General features: G+C 41.9%; 1 protein-coding gene across 5 annotated transcripts in view; it reads right to left on the bottom strand.

Moving 5' to 3' along the window:
• Window positions 1–324: 324 nt before the first annotated feature.
• LOC111951796 (cytoplasmic polyadenylation element-binding protein 3-like) overlaps window positions 325–14,576 on the bottom strand; it is a 71,536-nt gene continuing 57,284 nt past the window's right edge. For all 5 annotated transcript variants that reach the window (XM_023970010.3, XM_023970011.3, XM_023970013.3 and 2 more), the window contains 4 exons: window positions 10,604–10,722; window positions 10,242–10,356; window positions 9,571–9,752; window positions 325–5,942 (listed from right to left, as the gene is read on the bottom strand). In XM_023970010.3, the coding sequence (XP_023825778.1) occupies window positions 5,715–5,942; window positions 9,571–9,752; window positions 10,242–10,356; window positions 10,604–10,722 (644 nt within the window). In that variant the 3' untranslated portion in view covers window positions 325–5,714. The remainder of the gene's footprint in view (window positions 5,943–9,570; window positions 9,753–10,241; window positions 10,357–10,603; window positions 10,723–14,576) is intronic.

The following is a 14,576-nucleotide window of genomic DNA, read 5'->3' as shown; positions in this document are numbered from 1 at the left end:
GTATTTGTCTGTAATAAAGCCCTTTTGTGGGGAAAAACTCATTCTGATTGGCTGGGCCCATGCCTACCCATGGCTGCACCCCTGCCCAGTCATGTGAAACCCATAGATTAGGGCCTAATGGATTTCCTTATATGAACTGTAACTCAAAATCTTCAAAAATTGTTGCATGTTGCGTTTCTTTTTGTTCAGTATAGTTCTCTTGATACGTTTATTTTCTCGCTTCACATCGTTCCATTCCAGTCACACACAGTCAAGCACAAATGCAAAAGATGAGAGAAAGCGGTGGAAAAGGAGGCCATGCAAAAGACGACAATGTTTCACAGCATCATACAACTATGTTTAATACGATTTAGTTATTAGTACAGAAAAGGGAAAAGGTGGAAACTACACACTTGAAGCAGTAGTAGTAAGCATTAGCAGCATAGAAGCTCCCATGTTTTTTAAACCAGTAATGCTTGTCTGAATTTGTAGTATATATCCAAGTCAACCATTTCAAAGCCTCGTCAAGATGGAACCAGTAATCAAACCACAATTACAAAGTATAACTTTGAAAAATAAATGAACAGTGATTTTGTCTGAAAAACAACTATTGAGCAGGTTTGGAATCATTTTCTTTTTTTTGAGATCACAACATGATGAAGAGGCCTAATGACTACCCAGAGAGAACATCCATGAAGCATAAGTACATACTATCCAACTCTAGTGTTACATGAAATATATAGGTATGATTAAAGAGGATTATATAAAAATGCCTCCACCAAAACACATGATTTTCTTCCTACCAAGTCTTAGCCTTTCAGTTGCACATACAATTGCTTATTATTGTCAGGGTATGAAAAGGGATAAATACTAGACAAATACTTGGTAGTGTGAGTGTAATACTGACCCTTGGGAGAAAGCAACCATTGGGTTAGTAGAAGAGATGAAGGATATTAGTAGAACACCACCTGTACAAACTGGTAGAAAAGGCAAGCTAGAAGTAACATTTTTGGACCAGCATTTGCATTGGTGTTTTTATATCTTATTGATGACCATACTGTAGTACAGGAAGTGATGTCACAACACTTCATATGGACTACTAGTCTATGTAAATGAGGGCAAAAATCAAGTCAATGTCATCCCCTAAAAACACACCACATAATATCAAAAGAGGATGTTAAAGGGTTTCTTGGGACAAATGTATTTCAAATCTAAGGCCAGTTCATACACTACAGCAATCTAGCTGGTTTGGGGACAGAAAGAAAACATGCCAAAGATTTAGATGTACGACTGCTCTTATTAAGATGAATGGATTCCAACAAGTCACACCCTCCACTTAACATTTACATTCATACTTAAATACACATCTCAAATGGTCCACATAGCCACTTTTCAGGCTCCTACAGGGAGCAGGCTCCTACCCACCATCTGAAACGATATGGGGGCTCATGTGACATGATTTACGTTTTAAGGAGTTAACGTGATGTCTTACATCAGTGGAAGTGGTGCGACATGGCCATACAACGTTCTTGAAAGTAACATCATTGACTATACAAGGTGGGGTTATAGTAGTAGCAGCAGAAGCAGTAGGAGAGGTAAGTATCATTGTCCAGCTTTACACAATATCACAACATTCTGCTCCATTCTGCCTTTTTATTGTATTGCCTATTAGTTTGTTTTACATTACCAACCACGTAATACCAAATGTCATTGAGTTCTTTTTTGTATTTCTTCTACTATCGTCACACTAATGTAAGCAACATCAGCGAGTTAACATAGGCTTTACATTTCCAAAATCTAGACACTTAAGTAACAATATTACAAAGGTTTTTCAACTTCCAAAAATAAAATAGTCAAACAAAACAAAAATATATTTTTTAAAGAATTAGCATCATAAAATGAATTTATTTCATATAAAAATGCTAAATAATATTAATGACATTGACCAGATATGAAAGTCTCCCCCAGAAATAACTTAATGGTTGAGAAATAAGTAAAGAAAACACAAAATAAAAATATTTAAATATGTTTAAAGTCTTTTCATTTTAGCAAAAATCTCAAAAAATAATGAAAATGTTCTCAATACAAAGGCTACATTACTACTGGAAGGTACTAGCATGTAGAGTAGGTAAATAAACAGTAGAAAATGATTTTAGTGAATCACAATGCAATGAAAATAAAGATTTATGCCACCCTCTTTTTTTCAAATTTTCTTCTTTTTTTACAAACAGTACAAACAGTATTGCACATTACAACAAAGAACAGGTTCTTAGCCTTAATTTTTTGACTAATTCAAGTCTTGCGCGAATAGAAGGCCACCACTCAATTGATGCACCTTGGGGACTTTCGATCAAGTTACAGTTGAAATCAAGTTACACTTGTATCTCTTAATTTAAAAAAAAGTACATATTTCTTTCCACCTCCATCTGCTCAGTCTCTTTTTAAACAATGTCAGGCTAACAAATCAAGGCATGTTGCTTTTACAAAACAATAAAGGGAGCACATACTTTTAGGAAACGTAAAAAAAGTGTTCTTAAAAAATAACATGAACAGAAGATCTCTTTCACAATTCTGGTCAGCATAGTAAATTATTGATTATAAATATACAAAAAAGGGAAGAATCTTCCGTTATCTTTCTAAGCACCTAATAGACTTATTCCGTAGATTTTTCTTTTTTTGTGGACTAATGTTTTCCTTGGAAGACTACCACTCATATGTTTGTCTTAGTGACTCTGCGCTTTCACGGGTTATCAGACCAGCGGGAAACTCACTCTAAGCGCCTCTGTAATAAGGTAGAGTCTTTACTTCAGCTAACATCATTATATTAAAGTTATAATGCTCAAGCTCCTTCAGTTGTTTAAAAAAAATATACAACTTAAAATTAAGCAAATAAGCATGACAAAAAATAAAATCAACCACTTGTTAAATCATCTCTCGAATAAATGTAATTACTTTTTTAAATTTGAATAAACTTAGAAAATATTAATTTCCCTCCTAATATATTTCAAAATTGAGGTATTGCAAAAAGATCATGTCAGTCAGAAAGCACGCTTTTTCGTTTTTCTCAACCAAAAAAATAGCTGACTCTTGAAAACTGTCCAAATAGAAAGAGTAGTGCATAACAAATGTCTATTATAGAGAAGGAACAAACATAGAAAACCCTTCTGGGCGGGGAAAGAAATATCACAAAAACACCCAGAATTCACTTTCATAGGGATACTTATTATTACTCATGGTTAGTCTCTTTTTTTTGTAGTTTTTTCAGATAAAAATAAAATGTCCACCATTTTAGCAGGTCATTATTCTACTTCAAGCTTTGCAGGAAAATCTGGATAAATACGGTAAACCCAGATAGCACACAATGTTATTACAACCCCGTAGCCATGTCGAGACAACGTTATGTGCGGGTTGAGAAGCTCTGTTAACTAAACCACAAGTCTCCAGTAACTTCAATGTTCGGTCTGTCTTCTCATCACTGTCTTTAATGCCTTGTCAGTACAAATGTTTCTAACTTGCACCTTGAAGCTCACAGACATGGGGCTTAATGCTTCGCGCAGTATCATCTGTGGTCTCCGTATGTGTTGGTGGTTTAAGTTGAACATATGTGAGCTCTTTGGTTTTTGGGGGACATGATCCTACACTTTGTCAACGGTACAGACAGTGGTTCTGTGTTTCTCAGAGTCAAGCTCACTTAAGTCTGTGTCATATGTTCTGTGTGTTTGGGTCAGACTTTGTGTGCATAGGTGTGTGTTTGTGTGTAAGAGAACAAGAATCTGTGTAAAGTGAGTGTGTGTCAGACCTGGGTTCAAATACTATTTCGGTTATTTTAATTACTTTCAAAATATATTTTGGATTTGAAAATACAAGCAGTTGAATATTGGAATGTATTTGGAAATACACTTGGAAAGTATTTGAAAATACTCAAATACACACCCATGCAGTTAATTCTGGTTTTTGAAAATACTTTAATATAGTAGGCTTTTATAGGAAATTATTTGAAAATACTTTCAAATACTTATAATAGAAGTAGTTGATTCAGGCCACATTATTAGAAAATACTCAAATACACAGAAAATAAGTATAAAAAAAAGAATACTAAAATACATATGTATTTGAACCCTGGTCTGGTGTTTGTATTTGTGTGAATGTGTGTACGAGAGAACGTAAATACGTGTGCATAAACTAGCTCATGAAGTTTCACATGACTTTTGTCGGACATCAACAACAGTTAAAGCAGATCACAGTTATAGGCATACTCAGACCTTACTACATATGGTATAAAAAATTCCACAATTATATTAACAAATCACTGCAAAAAAGTACTACACCTATCATAGACAGCTTAAATGATATATCCTACATCTCGCTGGATTCATGATTCATATTACGTTTTCGTCATCTGGTTAGGTTAGCCACCTTGTGCAGAAGCAGTGTTCATACTGCCCCTGTGGCTATTAACTTATATCTCACTGAAGGTGTTGGATTTTTGACCAGTCTGTCTTCCCTATTGTGTCCAGTTCCTTGCTAGTTGTACGTACATCTATAGCATGTTGTGCAAACATGGGCAGAATTGAATAGTAGACATGATACTGAAATTATATTGCATGCAGCAACTTGATTGAAATACTGTATACATGCATTAAGGGGCGACCCCCCCCCATTTACCCCGCAACATACTAGGCATAATTCAGTAATGGACAACCCCCCCCCCCCCTCATCATTATAAAAAAAAATAGCAGATGCTCTCATCCAGAGCTACTTACAGGAGCAATTAGGGTTTAAGTGCCTTGCTCAAGGGCAGATCAACAGATTTATCACAGTCGGCTCGGGGATTCAAAACAGCGACCTTTCGGTTACTGGCCCAACCGCAAGTCTACCTACAATGATAGCCTGTCATCATCCTTGTCACCAGGTGCGATCATAATGGCTATAACACCCTAGCCTGAATAAATTACTACGGTATCTGTTAATACCATGGATTTAGCAGCAAAAGCTATTGTTGGCAATACATTAACATAATGCTAGAAAATAATGTTGAGAAAAAACAAAGACCTACTAATCAATAGCAAAGCAAAATCGGATTTCGCCTTGAGGTATTCATTTTTACTATTTTCAAAGTCAAAATAGACAGAAAATATAGCCATGTTAGTTTTATCTGGGCTACTGTGCCCACACTACTGGATAATTGTTTATCTTGCTACATCTTATGCCACCTATTCCATTTTCTGTATGCATTAATTCTATTTTTTCCTTTGTAATATTTTTTACAAGGGGAAATATCCTAAAAAATAATAATAATAAGTGCATGTTCCTTTCACATAGAATGTAATTATCTATATATGTATAGATAGATATATAAAACCAAAAAATATATACCTTTTAAATATATATGTACTGTATAGTATCACTTCTACCAGAGCTCAGTGGGGTTCTATAGGAGACACTGACCCACCCGGTCCATGGAACAGAGGACTCAAACATAAATCAGGTTTCTTCTAACATACCATCCCATGTGTGTTTAGTGAGTATTGTGCCACAGTGCAAATTCTAAGCAGATAGACTCACGCAATACATTATTTTTTTCTTCACCTTATTATCATAAGGGTACACTGGACAATGAGTTTTGTAGTCAAGTGTTGTAGTTTGAAAGAGAAAGAACCATGTATTTGTAGTTCTCTTCACTGATGTCGAGGTGGTGGGAGGGGGGGGGGGCGCGAGGGCTCATCTCGACCCCCTTAGCTCCAGCGGAAGGACACTTGTCGAGGGCGGTCTCCCCCCTCCTTCACCAGTGGCTTGTGGAACTCTCGGCCCGCCCGGGAGTGGATACTGGCCCAGCAGTACTCACAGTAGTACTGCAGGCAGGTGACGTTGGCACAGAAGAAGGGGGCAAACTTCCCCCCGCAACGCGCCCCCTGGCACTCGTCACACATCTGGTCGTCCAAGACGTAGGGCTTCACCTCAACCTGAAGGTCAAAAGTCAGAGAAAGGAGACACTTTGGTTTATTAACTTCTTGACCTGAGGAGTAGATTGAACTCAAACTTGAATCTCTATTGTCAGAATGTAAACAAAGGTAGTCTATACCCTTTATGCAAAAAGTTTGACCAATTGCAAGATAGTGCCATTAGCTCCTGTGACCGGAAACGTTAATGTATTATTTACCCCTATAATACCACTGTGACTTCCTAAAGGTTCAAAATATCAACTTCTCAAATATGTTTCTGTCTCTGGCTGTTCTTATTTTCCTCTCTATGGGTAAAGCCCTGCAAAAACTGTGTCAAATATTGTAGATTCAAAATGGCTGCCATGTGTCCAAGTGTTAGACAACATTCTTAGACCACTGTCACACACACACACACACACACACACACACACACACACACACACACACGAGAGAATTCGAGTCCGATGACCATTGCTGAGGGACAGACTATCTAATCTGTGTCTCCATGGAGATGACACAGTGTGTGAGCATGGCCTGGTTACATACAGGAGGTCCCTCCACTACAGCCTGACAGCCAAATCAAATTTTATTTGTCACATGCGCCGAATACAACCTTACATTGAAATGCTTACGTACAAGCCCTTAATCAACAACGCAGTTAAGAATTTTAAAAATAAAAAAGGAAGAAATAATTCAAGAGCAGCAGTAAAATAACAATAGCGAGACTATATACAGGGGGTACCGGTACAGAGTCAATGTGCGGGGGCACCGGTTAGTCGAGGTAATATGTACATGTAGGTAGAGTTATTAAAGTGACTATGCATAGATTGGGGGGGGAAATAAAAACAGTCTGGGTAGCCATTTGATTAGATGTTCAGGAGTCTTATGGCTTGGGGTAGAAGCTGTTTAGTAGCCTCTTGGACCTAGACTTGGCAATCTGGCACCGCTTGCCGTAGCAGAGAGAACAGTCTTTGACTAGGGTGGCTGGGGTCTTCGACAATTTTTTGGGCCTTCCTCTGACACAGTGATGTACTGGGCCATACGCACTACCCTCTGTAGTGCCTTGCGGTCAGAGGCCGAGCAGTTGCCATACCAGGCAGTGATGCAACCTGTCAGGATGCTCTTGATGGTGCAGCTATAGAACCTTTTGAGGATCTGAGGACCCATGCCAAATCTTTTTAGTCTTCTCAGGGGGAATAGGTTTCGTCGTACCCTCTTCACGACTGCCTTGGTGTGCTTGGACCATGTTCGTTTGTTGGTGATGTGGACGCCAAGGAACTTGAAGCTCTCAACCTGCTCCATTACAGCCCCGTCGATGAGAATGGGGGCATGCTCGGTCCTCCTTTTCCCGTAGTCTACAATCATCGCCTTTGTCTTGATCACGTTGAGGTAGAGGTTGTTATCCTGGCACCACACGGCTAGGTCTCTGACCTCCTCCCTATAGGCTGTCTCGTCATTGTCGGTGATCAGGCCTACCACTGTTGTATCATCGGCAAACTTGATGGTGTTGGAGTCGTGCCTGGCCGTGCAGTCATGAGTGAACAGGGAGTACAGGAGGGGACTGAGCACGCACCCCTGAGGGGCCCCCGTTTTGAGGATCAGCATAGCGGATGTGTTATTACCTACCCTTACCACCTGGGGGCAGCCCATCAGGAAGTCCAGGATCCAGTTGCAGAGGGAGGTGTTTAATCCCAGGGTCCTTAGCTTAGTGATGAGCTTTGAGGGCACTATGGTGTTGAATGCTGAGCTGTAGTCAATGAACAGCATTCTCACATAGGTGTTCCTTTTGTCCAGGTGGGAAAGGGCAGTGTGGAGTGCAATAGAGATTGCATCATCTCTAGATCTGTTGGGGCGTATTGCAAATTGGAGTGGGTCTAGGGTTTCTGGGATGATGGTGTTGATGTGAGCCATGACCAGCCTTTCAAAGCACTTCATGGCTACAGACGTGAGTGCTACGGGTCAGTAGTCATTTAGGCAGAATACTTTTTAGTGTTCTTGGGCACAGGACAGTGTAACTAAGGGTCCTCTTTAAACCCCCAGCCCTGGAGATACATATTGTAAAGCACTGTCTGTCTGAGCTCAACAAGAACTGTCCACAATGAGTGCTTTGGAAAGACATGACAAGCTGCCAAAGCTGGGTATTCATTAGGCACCAAAATGGACTGAAACAGGGAGAGACTACCTGAATGTGCCCAATAAGAAAGGCTCTTTTTGTTTTCCATTGCAATATGTTTTTCCAGGGTGTGCACTAATGAATATGACCCAGAAACAGAATGACACCCAGGCTATTAAATGCAATTATCACCTTAGTGAGTACCACAATGGTCTGAGGTAATTGAACTATTCTGGCCTATCATTAAGACAATTCCAAGAGGACATTTACTGTTAATGGAATGATTATGTTGCTAGGGGTGGAACTGAAATGAAACGTGAAAACAAAAGTGGCGCGGTTGGACACCAGTGAACGAGGCCTTAGGCCTCAACCACAAGCATGAACATTACTTTACCCTGAGAGAACTTGGGTGTGGCATAGTGGTGGTTGACCAAATGGGGCTATAGTGTGTATGGCGGGAGGGAGAGAGGGGCCTTTCTGGGTAGAGCCTCCAAAAACGTATCCCCCCCAGCCAGTATCCCCTCATTCATTACAAGCTTCCCTTGGCCTCAGACAAATACAGGGATCTGGAAAATAGATTTCTCTCATACCATCTCTATGGCTGATAGTGAGGGTTTGCAGTGTAGAGATCTCATCTATAGCCCATCACGTGCCTTGTTAGTGGTCTAGTGATCTGGGCCCACATTAAAAATGTGTCTCAGAGATAGATCCTAGATCAGTGTCCCTAACTTTTAAGAAGTAATCAATATAAGTATATGGAATGGGAGGATCTGATCCTAGATCAGCACTCCTACTCTTGGACTATGTGAATTCGGCCCTGGTCAATCAGAATGAAGACACTGTCTGCTCAACCAGCCACTGGGGTTGGATATTAGATGATGGCAGCCCATAGTGAGTGTGGACCGAGCAGCCCCCAATGAGCCAAACCTCTCTGGGCTGGCAGACGATCAGTCTTGGTTGGTCACGATCGGCCGTACTTGATCGGGCTCAGAATAACCCGTCCACAGCAGAGCTGAAGTTAATATACATGTATAGGGAAGTCCTATAATTAAACCCTCCCCGCGTCTGGGACTTCTGTTAGCCCTCCAGCAGCCAAAGGCCAGGGTGATTACATAGTTCCACAGACCTAACCGGGGCTCCCTGTACTGTAGGCTCGCTGAGCGGTTGGTTGGAAATCAGCGTATAATGACAGCTCTTATGTATAGAGAGACTGAATTTGAGTTAAATGGTTCAGATCCACAGCAGCACACCATAGGAAAGCCTACAGGGAGGTAAAACTAGGGTCATGTTTATTCGGCACCAAATGGAGAGAAAAAAACCCCGACTGAAACAGAAAGGTACTAGCTGTGCTGGTCCAATGAGAAACGCTCCTTTTTGTTTCTTGTTGCAAAATGTTTTCTGCTGCGTGCCCGAATGAACACAACCCAGTCATTATTCATCTGCTAAATATATCTCCCCGTTATCCAGCGTTTAGGGCAACTCCTGATTCACTATTGATACAGAGACATTTTGAATACAGTGATTGGTCTCACTAACCCGTTTGTCAATGTCATTGTGCTGCAGCTGAACGAATCGGGCGCTGATGGCAGCGATGTAGCTCTGCTGATTGGAGAAGGCCACGCGGCCCGCCCCCTTGGGGTACTTGAGCTCCGGGTCAGTGTCGATGCCGGCATAGCACACGCCGCCATACAGCCTGTCCATGATCATTGCTAGTTCCACTAGAGGTAGAGAGATAGAGATGGAGAGATAAAGATGGAGAGAAAGAGATGAAGCGAGAGAGCGAGAGAAAGATGGAGACAGAGCGAGAGAATGTTATGATTGCACGCGTGTAGTTTGTCTCAAGAAAACAGGAAAAAAGTTGAAATTCATTTTTGTTGAGACAACCCGATGCGACATTCAACTTCAAACAACATTCTTCGCCAATAGTCAGTAACATTCTTGGGACTGTTGTTATAATTAGCATAGGTCACATAGCAGACAGACCGTCAGTGATGTTTGGCCCAAGCATACCACCTAATGGGCCTTGCATGAATACTTTACATGACCACCAGTTGGCTCACCGCCTGGAAACAAAGTGGATTGCTTTCTCACAGGAACAACTTTATTTTTGATTACAGCCCGCCGGCGACAGTCTATGCTAGTCAGCCTTACACAGACAACCCACCAACTTATCCACTGATCAACAGGCACTTTGACCAATCCCCTACCTGCACGTAAAGGCCGGGGCACGCCCCCCACAAAGATGGTCTTTCGGGGGTCCAGCGGCTGGGAGCCGTCCATCACAAAGTCACTGTCACTTAGGTTCCAGGGGCGGATCTGGACCTGGAGAAGAGAGATACGTAATTCATGAAGGACTGTGTCTGACAAGGAATTCACACTCATAACCTTTTTCACATGATTGTGGCAACCTGACCCGTACCACCTTTGTTATTTTCCGTACCAGCACAGTTGCAGCAACTATGGTGAATGTGTAACCAGAATGGCATAGTACAGGTCTGCTTGGCTTGGTTTGGCTCAGTAGTGTGAAAAAGGTATTATACCACAGTATAATAATGTAGCATTCACTTACTGGCTTGTCCTTGATAGTTGGGCTGGAGACACACAGGTAAAGCTTGCCATCTTCCTCAATGCAGGCATCAATCAGGGCCTGGACAGAGGTCTCCTCTTGGAACAGCAGGAAGGCATAGCCTGGGAGAAAAGAAAGGGGGAAGTGTTTTTAAAAAAAATCGCCATTCACAGTAAGTACACTGTGTACTGTCTATATAGTTATGAATTTGTGAGTGACCAGTTCAGTGACCAGCTCAAGTTAGTAGCGGCTTTTGAAACTAATCTGAACCGTTGACGACAGTCTCTAATGGCCCCATAGATTACTTTTAGGGAAAGTGACAAGAGGTAAGTAGTCTAAGAAAGTGAAAATATCCTGTTCTTTTCACGAGTCTATTCATATTCTCAGAGTATCTCCTCTTAAATCTGATTTACTTCAGGTCTGATCCTCTTCAGCAAGGTTTCAGAAGACAGGACTGCTCACCCAGTACCTTTCTGCTTGAAAGCTGACACCGCTAAAATGCAAGTCTGTTCCGTTCCACTACTAAAATAGGACGCCATGCAAAATGTATCAACCTAATACTTTCCAAATGGAACATTTTGGGGACAGAGAGATTTGTTCCTGTGGGATGATGAGGTCTGGCTTTGCAGCAGAGAGAGATACACACAGAGACAGAGAGAGAGAGAGAGCGAGAGACTGCACACAGAGAGAAAGAGAGAGAGAGAGACACAGAGAGAGAGAGCGAGAGACTGCACACAGAGAGAGAGAGACAGAGAGAGACACACAGAGAGAGAGCGAGAGACACAGAGAGAGAGAGAGCGAGAGACTGCACACAGAGAGAGAGAGAGCGAGAGACTGCACACAGAGAGACTGCACACAGAGAGAGATGCACACACAGAGAGAGAGAGAGAGCGAAAGACACAGAGAGAGAAAGAGAGAGAGAGACTGCACACAGAGACAGAGAGAGACCGAGAGAGGAATTAGCAGTTGATAGGAAAATTATATATATTGTGTGACCCGAGTGAACAAAAGATCATGATAAAAAGTAAACGAAACAAGAAAATAATGACACATTTGCAGTAGGCAAGGTATCACAGGGGTATTCCATTCAGTGGAATAAGGTACACTCGCCAATAAAGACATTTGCGGCAACTACTAATAGGCTAGCACCCACCAGAGTCATAAATTCAGCAAACATAGCCATCTCTGATGCACATGATTTGACATACCCTAAATTAGGGGGCCGTGGTCATGTGAGCAGAACCGTGGAGGCACCAGGGACATGCCGGGGGAAGCAGCAGAACAGGCAGCAGGGTGGAGGGAGGCCCGGGCCCACACGTAGACAGGACATACAGTATGGCGCAGAAGACTGTCAGAGGGGCTGCCTCCGTGTGTGTGTGTGTGTGTGTGTGTGTTTTCTGGTGTCGGCTGACTGAGGGGGCTATGGCTTTTAAATCTATATACGCAGAACGCATGGCCGAGGAATGTAGTGGAAAGGGGGAACAGAGAGGGATGTGCAACTGTCGTGTTTTACATTGCTCAAAAAGGGACTGCTGCTACAGATGGGGGGGAAGAGGAAATAAAAATACCCTGACTCAGCAGATTCAGTGGACCGCGAAAGTGTGTGTGAGAGAGAAAGAGAGTCTACGTGTAAATGTAGGCGTGTATCAAAGAATGTATAGCTACAAGAATTAGAGCAGGGATGGGCAACGTTGATGGGGGTGGGGGCCACAAAACAATGTCACGTGGGGACGCAGTTGCTTGTGAACCTGCACACCCACATTTGCACCCCCCCCCCCCCCCCCCCACTGCAATTCTACACATTTTGTCATTGGGACAGCAAGAAGATTTTCACTTTCATGACTCATTTTCATGCAATTCTACTCATTTTGCCATGAAGCGGAAAATAAAATTAGCTGCCGTAGGGGGGAGAGAAATGTTTGGAGTTTTTAATATGATATCTGAGTGAGACTGACTAACAAAATCAAATGGGGGCCGCCCTCGGCCGGTAATTTGAACATGACTACTAAGTTTAGAAAGCTGCCCACTAGACTAATTTACCAATCCCCCCCAAACAATTGCTGACGTGGGATAATTGAGTGACTGACAATAAGAGAAAGACTGCTGATGCACAACCACATTTTGAAATTGAACCTTGTGTATTCTACTATTCTAACTTGCAACAGTAAGTTCAGACCCCGACCATAAACAAAGCACTTTCTTCTGAAACTCGTCAGTCGATTCTTGTTCTGAGAAGGTTTTCTTGCTTCTTTGCAATTTCTCACATGGAATAGCCTTCATTTCTCAGAACAAGAATAGACTGACGAGTTTCAGAAGAAAGTGCTTTGCTTATGGCCATTTTGAGCCTGTAATCGAACCCACAAATGCTGATGCTCCAGATACTCAACAAGTCTAAAAGAAGGCCAGTTTTCTTGCCTTTTAAAATAATAAACTTGGATTAGCTAACAGAACGTGCCACTGGAACACAGGAGTGATAGTTGCTGATAATGGGCCTCTGTACGCCTACAGTTGAAGTCGGAAGTTTATATACACTTAGGTTGGAGTCATTAAAACTCGTTTCAACCACTGCACAAATTTCTTGTTAACAAACTATAGTTTTGGCAATTCGGTTAGGACATATACTTAGTGCATGACAAGTAATTTTCCCAACAATTGTTTACAGACAGATAATTTCACTTATAATTCACTGTATCACAATTCCAGTGGGTCAGAAGTTTACATACACTAAGTTGGCTGTGCCTTTAAACAGCTTGAAGAATTACAGAAAATGTTATGGCTTTAGAAGCTTCTGATAGGCTAATTGATATCATTTGAGTCAATTGGAGGTGAACCTGTGGATGTATTTCAAGGCCTACCTTCAAACTCAGCGCCTCTTTGCTTGACATCATGGGAAAATCCAAAGAAATCAGCCAAGACCACAGAAAAAACATTGTAGACCTCCACAAGTCTGGTTCATCCTTGGGAGCAATTTCCAAACGCCTGAAGGTACGACGTTCATCTGTACAAACAATAGTACGCAAGTATAAACACCATGGGACCACGCAGCAGTCATACCGCTCAGGAAGGAGACGCGCCCCGTCTCCTAGAGATGAACGTACTTTGGTGCGAAAAGTGCAAATCAATCCCAGAACAGCAGCAAAGGACCTTGTGAAGATGCTGGGGGAAATAGGTGCAAAAAAGTACCTATATTGACATAACCTGAAAGGCCGCTCAGCAAGGAAGAAGACACTGGTCCAAAACCGCCATAAAAAAGCCAGACTACGGTTTGCAACTGCACATGGGGACAAAGATCGTACTTTTTGGAGAAAAGTCCTCTGGTTTGATGAAACAAAAAAATAACTGTTTAGCCATAATGACCATCGTTATGTTTGGAGGAAAAAGGGGGAGGCTTGCAAGCCGAAGAACACCATCCTAACTGTGAAGCACGACATCATGTTGTGGTGGTGCTTTGCTGCAGGAGGGTCTGGTGCACTTCGCAAAATAGATGGCATCATGAGGCTGGAAAAGTATGTGGATATATTAAAGCAACATCTCAAGACATGAGTCAGGAAGTGAAAGCTTGGTCGCAAATGAGTCTTTCGAATGGACAAGGACCCCAAGCATACTTCCAAAGTTGTGGCAAAATGGCTTAAGGACAACAAAGTCAAGGTTTTGGAGTGGCCATCACAAAGCTCACACACCTCAATCCTATAGAAAATGTGTGGGCACAACTGAAAAAGTGTGTGTGTGAGCAAGGTGGCCTACCAACCTGACTCAGTAACACCAGCTCTGTCAGGAGGAATGGGCCAAAATTCACCCAACTTATTGTGGGAAGCTTGTGGAAGGCTACCCGAAACGTTTAGCGCAAGATAAACAATTTAAAGGCAATGCTATCAAATACTAATTGAGTGTATGTAAACTTCCGACACACTAGGAATGTGATGAAAGCAATAAAAGCTGAAATAAATCATTCTCTCTACTATTATTCTGACATTTC

The sequence above is a fragment of the Salvelinus sp. IW2-2015 genome, linkage group LG25, assembly GCF_002910315.2.
Source record: "Salvelinus sp. IW2-2015 linkage group LG25, ASM291031v2, whole genome shotgun sequence".
In the NCBI taxonomy this organism is placed as follows: Eukaryota; Metazoa; Chordata; class Actinopteri; order Salmoniformes; family Salmonidae; genus Salvelinus; species Salvelinus sp. IW2-2015.
This window is presented reverse-complemented; position numbering and strand designations above follow the sequence as displayed.